Source organism: Microchirus variegatus, assembly GCF_963457635.1.
Source record: "Microchirus variegatus genome assembly, chromosome: 8".
NCBI classification, from domain to species: Eukaryota; Metazoa; Chordata; class Actinopteri; order Pleuronectiformes; family Soleidae; genus Microchirus; species Microchirus variegatus.
Genome location: NC_139809.1, coordinates 9,844,063 through 9,858,324, shown reverse-complemented (window position 1 = coordinate 9,858,324; position 14,262 = coordinate 9,844,063). Strand labels below are relative to the sequence as shown.

The window sequence follows — 14,262 nt, the reverse complement described above, 5'->3', positions numbered from 1 at the left end:
GAGATAAAACATGCAATGTTGACTTCCGCGCTCACTGGGACGTCACAATGCGCTAAATTCCTGGAATTGTCTCGCGGAGATCCGCTTTGTCCGTAAAACACACGAGAGTGCTGGTGAGGGCAATGCTATTTCAATGCTATTGAAAACAGGAAGGTTCTATTCTTGGCTCCACAGTGCAGCACAGAGTCCTACACAAACCTCCAGCCTCAGAGGATTTATCTGTCCAGTGGATACATGCTATATAATGAAGGCAATGTGCCTGTTAGAGGCTGCAAATGATCACTTTTCCAAATGCTAACTGCTGTTAGCTTCCAGTAGCCTCTGTGGCTGATGTCATTTCCTGTCCCTTAAGTTTCGTTTTTACTTGTTTTTAACCAAAAAGACCAAATCATGTCACAGACATGTTCATTAGGACACCAGGGAAGTTGTTTAACTTGGAGAAATAGGGTATAATACAAGTCCTTTAATATTTTCATATCCACACTCGCGTCAGAGTTTTAATGTCTTCATTTCTTTTCTTGAAGCCACGTCTTAAGAGCTAAAAATGCTCAGCCAGTCGTGCAAACCTCATCTGTGACAACTAATGATGCAGCTGTTGATAATACTGAAGGAAAAATGACACAAGATGCTCTCAGAACAGATGTGCACAGCTGGCCTGTTGTTGTTGTTGTTGCATGAAGAGGTTTTTCTTTGCTTGTGTCAGGGAGAAGAAGACGTTGAGGGAAAAAAAGGGAAAACTGTCACTGGTGTATGTTGTTCACACATATTTTAGTCTCGGATATGATGCAACTTTGTGTGTGTGCGGATATTTTCTGACCTTTAAAAAAATGTCAGGTTTCCACTCATGGAAAGAAAGGCAGAAACTGAAGAAGTGGAGACGGAATATGTCATATTTACTATGACAAATCCATTACTGTTGAAGACGTCACTGTACGGATGCTTTCGTGTGTGCAGCTGACCCACACGTCGAGGTGCGAGAACACAACGTTGCGTTCGGGCGAGTGTCACTTGGTGTTTACCGTCCCCGCAGAACAGCAACAGAAGCCACAGCCCGAGACGAGGGTTGAACCTGCAGACAGATAAATTAACCCCTCTGTCACTCACTCTCCCATTCTCCTCATTCTGCTCAACCCCCCAGTTTGATTAAAGTTTGGGATGAAGAGAGAAACGTTGTGAAGTGAACGTATATATGTGTGGTTGAGTGTGTGTGTGGAGCCGTGCGCAGGAATGCTGAGGTTTGGTGTTTATTGCTCTTGTACTGGTGAGAAGTGACTGTGGGAGAGGAGGGGGTGTTGCTGTTTACCAGCCAGACTCTGAAGACCTGCAAGACTGCATTTTAATATCTTCGGATGTGTGCCGGTCCCAGACAGATTTCTGTGTTTTTATATGATCTTAAAAGCTCCCTCTCTCTCCTCTAATGTATTATGGGTTTTTTTTTTTTTTGTTTTTTTTAGAAGCGCTGTAATTTACTGCATGTTTGCTGCACAGCTGCCTCAGGAACACTATCAGCTTTTTATTCCGTTTCTGTAGCGAATAAAGATCTGGAGATGTAGCGGCATAAAAGATGAGAGGACCTACAAAGGTCCTTGAAGAGAAGCAGCTGTGGTGCCTTTGAGCAGCTGAGATAAATGAGATGTTCATGAGTCACAAGATCTGAGTCCAAGTTAAAAACCTGAAATCTCTTTTTTTTGTTATTAAAGATCACATCGCAAGTTTTCAGGAACCACAGACGCTAAAACTCAGAGGAACGACACGAGGGACAAAGCAATTGATCCTGTTTGTGTGTTTTTCTTCAGCATCTGAAGAAGTTGGTGAAACAAGTTGTAATGTTTTGGTCACGGCTCCTGGGCCAGTGGTGAGGCAACATCTGGAACGGGAACGTTTTTTTGGCCAAAAAACAAAATTGAACTTAAGTTATTGCTGCCGTTACGAGGAAAGCTGCTTCAGAGTGGGCCGTGCCAAATCCAACATTCAACACAACAGTCCATAAATAACAGATATATATTAATACTCCTAAATAAGAACATATTTTATTCTTGGACTATGAAATAAAACACACAAACAAATGGCCTTCATATTTAATGTAATTAATGTAGGCCTTTTTCAGTGAATCACTGTAGGTCTCTTATAGTTGCATACAGGTTTTTCCATCGTCATCACTGTTGGCACCTCCAGACTTTTTACTGGAAAAAAGGCAAATGTTTGTTTAAGACAAAACGTTGGATTAACAATAATCCACTTTGAGACTATAAAGAAGCAGTGGCTAAAATGAATTAAACGATATATATTTACTACATAGCCACGTCATTACCTGTGACTATTACACAATAGTACTGTATATAAGGGAAAATTATGTGTGTGAGTGTGGTAGAAAAAAACACTGCATACACAGTAGATGCATGGTTTGCTAGGAAAGTGCTCTATAAATATCAAAAATTATTATAACAAAATTATAATTTAAAATAAGTGTACAGTATAATTTTATAATTTATATCAGGATCCGGGTCATCTCTACTCTACGTCTCATTTTGGACCATCATATTTTTACAATAGCCTTCATTTGATTGCATTTTACACACTGTGCCTTTAAAATCTTAACATTAATTCTTAAGAATTCTGAATTTCAGTTGAAATGTTATTCCCACTGTTATTATTACTTTTAAAGTCATGGTCACAATCAGACAATACTTAACAATACATGTCCAGTTACAAGAGAGTACCAAATACTACAAAAATAGAAGTTATACAATACAATAACAGGGAAAGGAAGGGGTATAAAAAATAGACACATGCCTCTTATAAACAGAGCAATATACACTCTATATAATACATGAAAAGTAAGTAAAATACCCCTTATTAAACAGGACAGTATGTACCAGATAAACACATGATCAATATGATAAATAAGAACATGGGTAGCAGTTAAACTCTGAACAGAATGTGCTGATATATGAGTGTTCAAAATATCGTTATGTGTAGTTAATGCTGTTAGAGGTTGGAGTTATGAGTCTGAACTCATATTTCATGCTTTTATCTGAACATAAAAACAAGGGAATGCACTCAATAATGCAACATAGAAAGAAAGAAAAAACAAAACACAGCCGTTAATGGACACACGTGACCACAGAGGAGACTTTGAGACGTTTGTGGATCAGGCCACAGGGTTGTTTTCGGGGAAGTTATGGGTGGGTAATTAATTTGCCAATACCTGAGAGCAACCAGAGGCACTTTGAAAGTGAAGCTCGCTGATATGAGACAATTCCTGCAACTCATTGTCCCAGACCTGGATCTTTAGTGAGTTTTAACAAATGTCCATCAAACATTTACAGTAAAACAACCACACGTGGTGGTGGTTTCACTCTCTGAAGAAGAGTGACGGCTCTCAATGGTCCTGCCGACCCAGAGCTGAACCTGCCCACCAGTCACATGACGGGCAGCACACTTGTCAGTGAGACCATCCTCTCTACTCTTTCAGCCTCTCCTCATTTCAGAGCTCTCTCGCTCATTCCTGCACTTCTGTCTGTCCACGGCCTTATCTCCGCGCGTTGTCATCGCTTCACATTCAGCCATGTCAAAACAAGAGGGCCAGAGACGTTCAGGCTCTTCCACGTCACCACCTCCGTCTTTCTATCATCTTTATAATCTAATTTGTCTTTGTGTCTGACTTGTGTCACTTTGCTGTAAATGCCGAACGACACAGTATGGTAACAGATTAGGTAAGGGAACACATACTAACATATATAAGTAGCATACTAGCCATAATATTTACTAATAAAGGGCTAGTATGCTACTTTTATGCATGTTAGTAAGCACCTAGTTAATGGTGAATATGTGTTCCCTAATATAATGTGTTTACGACGGTATTAAATAATTATGGAGTAGAGACTGAAAGCTCTTTTTCTCCAGTCTTCTGTTCAGGAGTTTTTAGGGGTGTCTAAAATATGGCTTAATAATGCACCATAGCCATAGTTGGCAAATACTAGAGGGATTTAAATTAGTTATTTGCACTTTAACACACATTCACTCATGAATGGGTGTTATATCTGCTATATCCCACACTAATGCCTTTGGTTTATTAGGTACCTGAGATGTCTATTTAGCTTGCTTTAATCATTTAAATTTGACAAGGAGGTCACATTTTCCTGTGGGGTGGCAAAGTCAGAAAAGGTATTTTTCTTTACGCGCCCTTTAAGGAAACGCTAGTAGGGATGGGGCCGATCCGATGCAGTATCGGTATTGGTTTCCGATACAGACGTAATTGACGGATCGGAAATGTCCGATACAACTGTAGAAATGTCCTATCCGGGATACCTCTGTGCTTTTAAAGTGATTCCCTGACTGCTCTGATAGCTGGCTGCAAAACGTGGCATGAGGCGTGTCTCAATGAGACGCGGAGTCATGAGCTAGCAGGCGAGCGTGATTGACCAGAAGTTAACCAGGAAAATCAGCTCCGCTGCAGCCGACATAATCCAAGCCGTCACCGTTTTAAAACGCCTGCTCGCTGAGGAGAACAGTATTGACAGCGGCATAAAAACAATGAAAATCACAATCATACTTGCCTGTATAAAGTAGTTTATTAAAGCCTTATATAAAATCAACAATAATGATAATAATAATAGAGCATCCATATCGGAATTGTATCGGTATCGGCAGATACCCAAATTCAGGTATCGGATCAGATCGGAAGTGAAAAAAAGTGGATGGGTGCATCCCTAAATGCTAAAATATATATATTCTTTTATCCTCCTGTAAAAGTGGGTCAGCTCCACCTCATGTGATTTGTCAGAGCCTCAGAGCTGGTATTTAACCTTGACTCCTCTCTCTGACCTTTGACCTCTGAGGACTATCCATCAGTTCCCACTCCTCGTCGCCTGAAGGCTTAAAACACAACTCTCCCGGCTCCTCTTGAGTCTCCTCAGCTTTGCTGGTTCATAAACTCGGAGCAAACAGGATAGCAAAGCCTCCACAAGGGTGGCGTAAACTCAGTTCAACTTGGGATTACAGGTTTCTAGGCAACAAAGCAGCCCGGGAAGAATTAATATTGCTGTATATATCAATTTTGGGGGACAAGGTCATTACCCAAAGTTGGGATTTCACTTTACTCTGCTATCCTTTAAACTAGTAATCTGCAATATCCTTTCATTTTGGCTGTCTCATAATAGTGAATGTTATTTATTTGAGATGATTTGTGCATCAGAGGGACTTATACCGTTAATGAATTCTGAATTAGTGCAGCTGCGGAGCTTTTCCAGAGAAAAACCCAAGTATTTTCTCACATTTGTCTGTAGGCGTCTCTCACGTTAGCGTATCTCTGTCACTCCTTGTCATAGTGACATTAGCTTGACTTCTGACCGTGAGGGCTTGAAGACAAATGTCAGAGAGTCATATCTTCCACCTCACTGAGTCGGACTCACAGCTGAGGCCAGATAACCGATGAAGGCAGGTCAAATGAAGGCTTTATGAGAGTTCTTCATTCAGATTAGGAAAAAGAAAAGCAGCTGTGTGTGTGTGGATAATAAACACATGGTCAGTAATGCCTGGAGGTCTGCATCAAGACATTTGCTGGAGGTAGCTGTGGGAGATAGCTGTGGGGAGATGCGTTCACAGCAGCAGGAGAGTCTTCTTTGAATCCAGATGAGGGGGCTGGCACTTGGCTGGAGTATGCAGGGAGAAGATCCAGCTGTGTTCTCTCATGAGCTCACTGCAATATTAACTGGAGATTATAGCAGGGAGCTGGCAGGAGGATCTCCAGAGGTTCTTCTCGTGCACGGGCTGATAACAGATTCTGTATTTGAATTAGAATTAGTTGTAGTTGCGCACACAAGCCATTTAGTGATAGTGCATTAGACCCATCTCCTTGTCACACCAGTCATGAAAACACACATACTGGATACAAGAGCAGTGGAGGTTGGGTACCTTGCTCAGCTCTTTAGATATAAAGCACACTCTTAGAAATAAAAATGCTCAGTAGAACCATATAAGGTTCTTCGGCTAGTCCTCATAGGAGAACCCTATGCTCCAGGTATAACCCTTTTATAAAGGTTCCATCTGGAACCCTTTTAAAACCCTTTGTTCAGGAAAGGGGTTTTAAAGGGTTTTCTGGATCAAAATGGTTCTTACTGGAACCATTAGTGTTGCCAAGAACCCTTGAAAAACCTTTTCTTTGGAAAAGGGTTTTTCAGAAGCAAATGATAGAACCTCAGCCATTGTAGAAGGGCCCTTTTGGAACCCTTATTTCTAAGAGTTTAGATTGCCAAGAAGGTCAATCGTCAAACCACAACCATTTTCCTCTTATAGTGTACTTGAGGTATGATGTGTTTTTAATGACTTGTCAAAAACAATGTGCAGCATGGAGTATCACAACCACTCCCTCTCAAAGCCGTCACAGTCAGCTGTGTTGTCGATCAGACGGGGCCTGAAGGAGGTGACATTTCAGAGCTGTAATCACAATATAATAACATGGTGATCCTTAAGCTTAAGGTTATCACATCATCAGATGCTCATACCTGACCTCTGGGAATATTTCACACAGCCTCTCTGGAGTTCGGTGGGCGTCTGAAAGTAGCGTCAGTGACATTCTGTGCGTCTCTAATCGTCCACAAAGACATTAGAATTGACTTTTTGTGTGTGATATACTTTTGTACTTTTGCTTCTTTATTTGTGAAACAAACGCCCAAAAGGAAACCATTAGACTGCCTGTATGGATGACATTTACATTTTTGCATAACCGACATGACGCTCTGACCTTTGACTCATGTGAAGAGCTCATTAGTGTCCCAGTGGTGCTGGTATATAGAGAGTGAATCTTGTCTTCTCTCTTCTCTGATCTGCCTCTGTCTTTCATGCCTCTGCTCCGTCTTTCATCCTGCACAGTTCACGTCTTTGTTTCATACAGATACCCAGCTGTCTCCTCCTCTCTGGCTCTGTGTATGGTAGTAGTGCTGCTGATGTGATCTCCTTCAGACTGATGTAAGCAGTCAGGATCACTCCGACAGCAGGAGGGAGCGGGAGGGTCGGTCTGTCTGGGATGCTCGAAGGACGACTGACATCCACTTCTTTCTCCCTCGTTCAGCACATGCACTTAGCGGAGAGAGCTTTTGATGACAAACATTATCCACATATGAAAAGGAAGTCGTGCTTTTAGGAGCAACAGTAGTTTTCATTTAGATTATGTTGGAAATTGTGAAAATGTCATTCATTTCAGGGTCTGTTCCCAGGGCACCACTCAATGTGGCTGCCCACTGCTCCTAATTCTAGGAAGGTTCCTGAGAAAAGAATAAATAAATAAATAAAACATATATAATTTAAGATAATGCAATATATAATCAAACACCTGTGGATATTCCTGATCATTTGTGTGTGAGACAAAACGCTAAAGGCTCCATTTACCGCTTGATTCCCATCTCATGATCGTCTTATTCAATATTTTTCCCCCGAGTTACATCTCAATCGTTGAGGTATGTGGAAGTCGCCGGAGTGTGTCAGTCAAAAAAAAAAAGAAAGAAAAAAGTGAGGGAAAATGGAGTGCTGTGTCCACTATCAACAGGGAGGTGGTGAATTACACCATTGTGCTCTCATTACAGCCACTTTTGTGTGGGAGGTGGCAGCTGTTAATCTTGGCACACGGCTGGAGCCCTTGGATTATCACGAGTGCACGCACACACACACACACATGCACACACACACACACAGGGCGCTAAAAGCTGCCACTGTTCCTCATTGTTTTGAATAGCTATCACTTCTTGTCTATTTGATTTGGTCTCATGCTCTTCTTTTGTGGTGGTTGTGACTGTGCTTAGCTTTTTACGATCACACACAGAAAGCCCATTGACTTGTGCGCTCTGTCATGGGACCCGATGAAATTGCTGTGACTCTTCTGTCCCTGTTGTGATGACATGAAGTTTTCCTTTGAACCCTTGTTGTTGTCTTGCTTTGCCACCATCACGTTTAACCGCTCCCCTCTTCTCACTTGTGTCCTCCTGTAGTTGGGATGTCCTGAGTCAGTCCTCGGGGCCCAGAGAGCGGTGTGCTGATGGGACCTGCTGCGCCACCATGAGCTTACAAGATGGCGGCTGCGGCTACGCCAGCAGCGCCAACATGGCCACCGCCACTGGCAGCATGCGGCGGCGCCTGGAGGACCAGGAATTCACCCTGCGTGTCTACCCGGGCTCCCTGGCCGAGGGCACTATCTACTGCCCCGTCGGCGCCCGCAAGAACACCACAGCTGCTGAAGCCATCGAGTGCCTCATCGACCGGTTGCATCTGGAACGGACAAAGTGCTACGTGTTGGCTGAGGTGAAGGAGTTTGGCGGGGAGGAATGGATCCTGAACCCGGGTGACTGCCCTGTGCAGCGGATGATGTTATGGCCGCGAAGCGCTCTGGAGAATCGCAGCGGCCTGGGCAGCGGCGACGACTACCGCTTCCTCCTGCGGGAGAAAAACCTGGATGGATCTATTCATTACGGGGGCAGCTTGCAGATGTGGCTGAGAGTGACAGAGGAGCGTCGCTGCATGGTGGAACGGGGTTTCCTTCCCCAGCCTGCAGGGAGCAACCCGCCGTCCGACCTCTGCGCTCTGCCAGAGCTAACGGAGCGCGCTATTTTGGAAAGCCTTCGTGCGCGTTTCCGCCAGGAGAAGATCTACACTTACATTGGGAGTATTCTTATTGTGATTAACCCTTTCCAGTTCCTGCCAATCTACAATCCTAAGTATGTCAAACTGTACGACAACCACGCACTGGGGAAGCTGGAGCCTCATATTTATGCTGTTGCCGACGTGGCGTATCATGCCATGCTACAGCGAAGGAAAAACCAGTGCATTGTTATTTCCGGTGAAAGTGGGTCTGGGAAGACGCAAAGCACCAATTTCCTTATTCATCACCTGACTGCGCTCAGTCAGAAGGGGTTCGCCAGCGGTGTGGAGCAGATCATCCTGGGAGCTGGGCCAGTGTTGGAGGTAAGAAACCAACAGCACCTGCACTGTTTTAAGAAACACTCCAGTAATACACTCTTAGAAATAAAAGTGCTAAGTAGAACCATATAAGGTTCCTCGGCTTGTCCTCATAGGAGAACCCTTTTTGGCTCCAGGTGGAACCTTTTTATAAAGTTTTTTTGGAGGGTTCCACCAAGAACCCTTTTAAAACCCTTCATTCAGGAAAGGGGTTTTAAATGGTTCTCTGGATCAAAATGGTTCTTACTGGAACCATTAGTGTTCTTGAAAAACTCTTTCTTCGGGAAATCATTTTTCAGAAGCAAATGGCTCCAGGTAGAACCTCAGCCCTTGTCGAAGGACCCTTTTGGAACCCTTATTTCTAAGAGTGTAGTATTGATAGAATATTGCCTCCCAATCAATGTTGCATGGTGAAAAAAGTGAAATATCAAGATTATTTTAAAGGGACAATGTGTCGTATTTATGGGTTTATATAACCCAAAATCCACTTTTGTATACATATGTGCTCCTGCATTGTCTAGTCGCTGTATAATAGTTTTTGTTTCATTTTCGTAGTGTTTCAAAAAGTCATGTAAAATAACATGGTCGCGGGCCGCGGTTGCATTGCCACTGTTAGCAGCGAGACGCCATGTTTCTACAGGAGCCTGTAAGGACAAACGCGAGAGAACAAATCAAGCGTCTCTTTACTTGTAGCTGAAGTCCCGCCTCCACTCTCTCCGTTTCGTGTGCTACGGCCGAGGTAGCTCGCCCTCTCCCTCGCCTCACGAACCTCATCTGCTGACACGGAGAAAGACAACGAGTTCGACATTTGACCGAATGAGGACACCGTAGCGCTCACGGGAGGGGGGGGGTGAGCAGAGGACGTGTTCTTTGTTGTAAATTTCAGCCTCTCCTCTAGATGGCACTATAAACTACTTACTTCACCTTTAAGGCATTTATCATAGTAAATAGTAACAGGTCACATAATGAGCTAGACCTTGCTGTATTTCATTGTAGGAACCCTTTTGTTAAAAAGCAAACAGGAATACCCAATTAAGGAACAGGAAGGGAACTTTTAGAGTTTTAGGTTTTACTGTAGTTCCTGATTTATTTCCTGAGTTTAGTTAGTTCCTGTGACCATCTGTTGGAAAATAGCCAAAAGTTAATCTTGTAAACCCTGAGATTGAGTTGAGTTTGAGGCAGCTGTTTGGCAGCAAAGACGTCCTGTGCTATAACCCTCTTAATTTAGGATTGATTGCTGCTTTATTGTCGTCATGTGTTTCTTTTTTGCGTTAAGTGAAATTGTCGTCTAATAACATGGTATGGCTGCATGCGTGCAAGCTCAACCCTGCAAGCTGAATATCATTCATGTGCTGTGAATCAGATGTTTGTAAAGAGGAAGTGGCAAAAGCCCGATGAAATCTGAGCAGAAGTCAGAAGGTTATTTCTCTGCCAGTGGAATGTCATTTTATGAGACTAGGCATGAAATGGATTATTGAAATGTCCTTCTGAAACGAGAATGTGTCCACATGCAGGGAAAAAAAATTATATTTAGCCCTGGATTTAACACATATGACCTTAGATACAGTATATTATGTGACCCAGAAATAGGGTTTTTCTGTAGTGTACAAAATCTGCATTGATGTGGGGGAAAAATAATGGAATGCCGCCCTAATCCGACCTGGATTATAAATCAATAATGGATTATGAAGATTTGTTGGGAATGCCATTTCCATTTAACCTCCGTCAGATTCAAGGACACAATGCTCTCGGCTGCTTGATTTGTCTGCGAGCTTCTGAGCACTTGTTGTTTTCAGGCTGCCATTTTGCCGTTCACAGCTTCCTGTCAGGACGTATGGGAATGTCATGTCAGCGCGCAGCTGTGCTCGTTGACACCATGTGGGTCCCATGTGGACGTCTGTACAGTGCAAATGAGGCTGTTGCACGGACAGTTTGGATGTATGGTGTGTCATCTGGAAAACATGAATCACCTTTAAGATCCTCTCGCTGCTTCCGGGGTAAAGAAACCTGCGACTGCAGCTGCTTTAATGTTTATGCTATTGTTACATAAAGAATAAATGGTCTCTGGTCTCTTTGTTTGAAATGCCAAGTTAACACAGAAGCGTTGGCTGACTTCTGCTTTATACAATACCATATGTCCCATGAATCTCTTGACTGGTAGCTTCAGGACATAGCTGCGGTCGGGCCTGTTTCCAGTTGCACTTCTCTGCAGGTGATGATTTGACAGTGATTGCTGAGAACCTGTCAGATGTTTGAGGTGAGGATAGAGGAACATTACGTTCTGAGGAACTAGATATTGTTCTTTGGTTCTGTGGTGTGTGGGTGGGAGCATGACTGTGTCCCATATGATCACTTCCCCATCAGTCACCTGTCTGACCAAGGTGTAGCAAACAGATAAAATGTATGCATTAAAGTCTATTCTTTACATTAACATGTTTAATGTATGTAGTTGACTCTGGGCATAAAGGAATAGCGTGACACACTTTTACCATTCCCATATTGTATACTAAATTGTAAAGTTGTAGATTTTTATTCTGCACAACAAGTAAAGTGTAAAACCAACAGATAAAGTGCAGTCTGCTGTTTTATGTAAGTAGAGAGATTCTCCTTTATTAGCCTGGTAAATGGTCCATTTGTTGGCAGTCTTTGTGCTAAGCTAAGTTAAGCGTATTATCTTCTGGAGTTGAACCTCTGCATCGATTCTCTGTCAGTGAATGTAAATGTGGTGTGCAGTCCGTGCATTCATCAACATTTTTACTAGACTGCCAATTTTGGAAGCCACAATTGCCAGTTACAAAAATATGTATATTAATGATGGACAAATAGCTGTGGAAAGGGACTGTCCAACTAACAACAACAACTCTTATTCTAGTTTATGCGGCAATAATTGAAGAAGTCATTACTTCACAGTGTACCCAGAGAACCCAAAGTGTATTTAAGAATAATCGGTGATAGGCAGCTCCCTCGTTCTCTATCCATCATCCAACTGCACTTTTAGGGCAGGATAGTCCTGGGATACTCGATTGGGCAGGGAATGTCAGCAATACTCCATTATACTGGAGTAGGAGTATATACTCCATACTCTTACTTTTGTACGCGGACCAAACCATGTTGCAAGAGCTGCTCCCAAACGAGCACTGACCAGGAAGAAAAAAAGCATCAGGACGAAGAAAACATGCCTTGTCGATTGGCCAGGGCCCAAAAGGTGGCTTGTTCCCCACAAAAACAAACAATAGAGCAACAACAAACTTATGCAGTCTTGGGGTTTCTGTTGGTGTTCAAACCTAATTGGTTTCCAGCAATTGGGAATATAATAAAAATCTAATATGGATATCAGACGGTGTGAAATCTGATAAGATTATTGATGTTTTTTTATTTCAATATTACAAAAGAACTGCTTCTGTCAGTCAGTACATTGGCATGCACAGTTTAGACCAGCTATGGCCGTAGTCCGACTAAGACGGGCAATTAGACAACCAAGTTTGAGGATACATGAGGAGGGGGAAAATAGATTTTTTTGTGAACACCTTGGTTTTTCACAAGAAGCTGCACAGTATGAATAGCAGGCGAGGCAGCGAGCTCTCCTCACTGCACCAGGGTTCCTTGCAAGCGAACCGAAACCCACGTTTTTAGGTGGGCCAGAGTTTGCTTGTTTCGTCCGCACCAGAGTTTGGATGAGTGTTGAAGTGGACTATCCAAGGTTCCGTTTAAAGCGTATCAAACAGCTCTGGTGTGAAAACGCCCGTAAACATCTACCGTGAACTATTTCCCTGTGAGCTGCAGATTTTTCCCAGCTCACCTCGGACAGCTGAAGTCCACATTAATGCCCCGTTTGCGTTACATGAACAACAGCTGGATGATAGACATTCTATGTATCACAGGCTGCTGTGAATGCCCCAGGGCCTCGCATGTTTCTATGAGAAGCAACTCTCTCCGCCAAGGCGCAAAGCTGCTGAGCTGAACCGGTCGAATACTTTGGTTTCCACAAGTTGTAATGCCTATTACAGAAGCGTTCCCTTCTGTCAGATGCTGCCACTTGGGCTCTGTGGATGTTTGAATGTTGGCCCTGAGGCAGAGTCAGGCTGAAAATATGAGGTTGGCAAGGCTGCTTGGATAGATTAAAAATACATCAGAGAAGAAGTATTATAATTCTGGCAAATGTGCTGCTCCCCCCAGTGTGATAGTAGCTGACAGAATCCCTTTGTTTCACTGTCTAAAAATACTTTCTCTGTTTAAACTAATGCCTCTAAATATGCTTTTTTAACAAATATAGAGTGCAGCTCTTTATAAAGCCCAAATATGTGTATTTGTGCCAGCATTTCCATTCTCACACACTGTGCATTCTATATTAAGTGCACAACAAGACCAGCATCTGTTGTTTAAATGTGTACGTGTAGTTGATATTTTATGAAAATAATGTATTTTGAGGAACACTCTACAATAACAATGAAAGAATATGTCATGTTTTTACCCCAATGAAGGTCTGATGATTGAAAGCTTGGTATTTGCGGCATTAAAAGCCACAGCACTTACATGGATCTAAGTGTTTTTATACTGTATGATACAGTTGATACAGTTTAGTGCTGGTTCACTCTCATTGCTCTGATAGGGTCATTTTCATGTTGATCCATAACTGTAAATGGTTATTATAATGTCATAATCGTGTTTCTGGTTTCAACAAAAACATCTGCTCTTGCTAATTAAAAGAAGCAGTCAGCATACTGTAGTGCAGCAGCACAGCCAGCTTAATGTTAGCCAGCTGAGTATATTCACCACGCACACTCTCCACCAAGTCTCTGTTCTATTATCAGATGCTTGTGCAGCAAAGACGCACACACCACATGTAAATAGTATGACTGTTGATAAGACGGCAAAAATAGATGATTACTCTGAGCATTCCTGATGATACATGACCTGTCATGCAATAATATCAGATATTATGTATTGTTAATGCTGTTTTTTTAGAGTCAGTTGATATATCATGAAGTAGATTCACAGAAAATTAACACTCGCCTTATTTTTTAACATATCAAATGACGTCAATGTGACCTAAATATCTTTGAGTTTTAAACTGTCCAGATCTAATATATACATATATATATATATATATATATATATATATGGGTTGGAAACATTAAACTTTGCCTTTAATTCTTTGGCTGAATCAGAAAAAATTATAAAAGAGATAAAAAATGAAGACATGCACAGTCTCACCGGCACAGGATTTAAGCCTGAAGACTCAGACAGGTCATTCTTCTTGGATTCACGTGAGGAGCTTACTTCTTTCAATCGAAGAGCAAGCAAGTGAAATAT

The 14,262-nt window shown here is 42.4% G+C and overlaps 1 protein-coding gene across 1 annotated transcript in view; it reads left to right on the top strand.

The window, feature by feature from the left end:
- Window positions 1-8,034: 8,034 nt before the first annotated feature.
- Window positions 8,035-14,262, top strand: part of LOC310930215 (unconventional myosin-IXAb-like) — a gene marked incomplete at its 3' end in the record, with an annotated part of 100,816 nt that continues 94,588 nt past the window's right edge. The window contains exon 1 of the mRNA XM_083893130.1: window positions 8,035-8,955. Coding sequence (XP_083749256.1) covers window positions 8,053-8,955 — 903 coding nt within the window. The 5' untranslated portion in view covers window positions 8,035-8,052. The remainder of the gene's footprint in view (window positions 8,956-14,262) is intronic.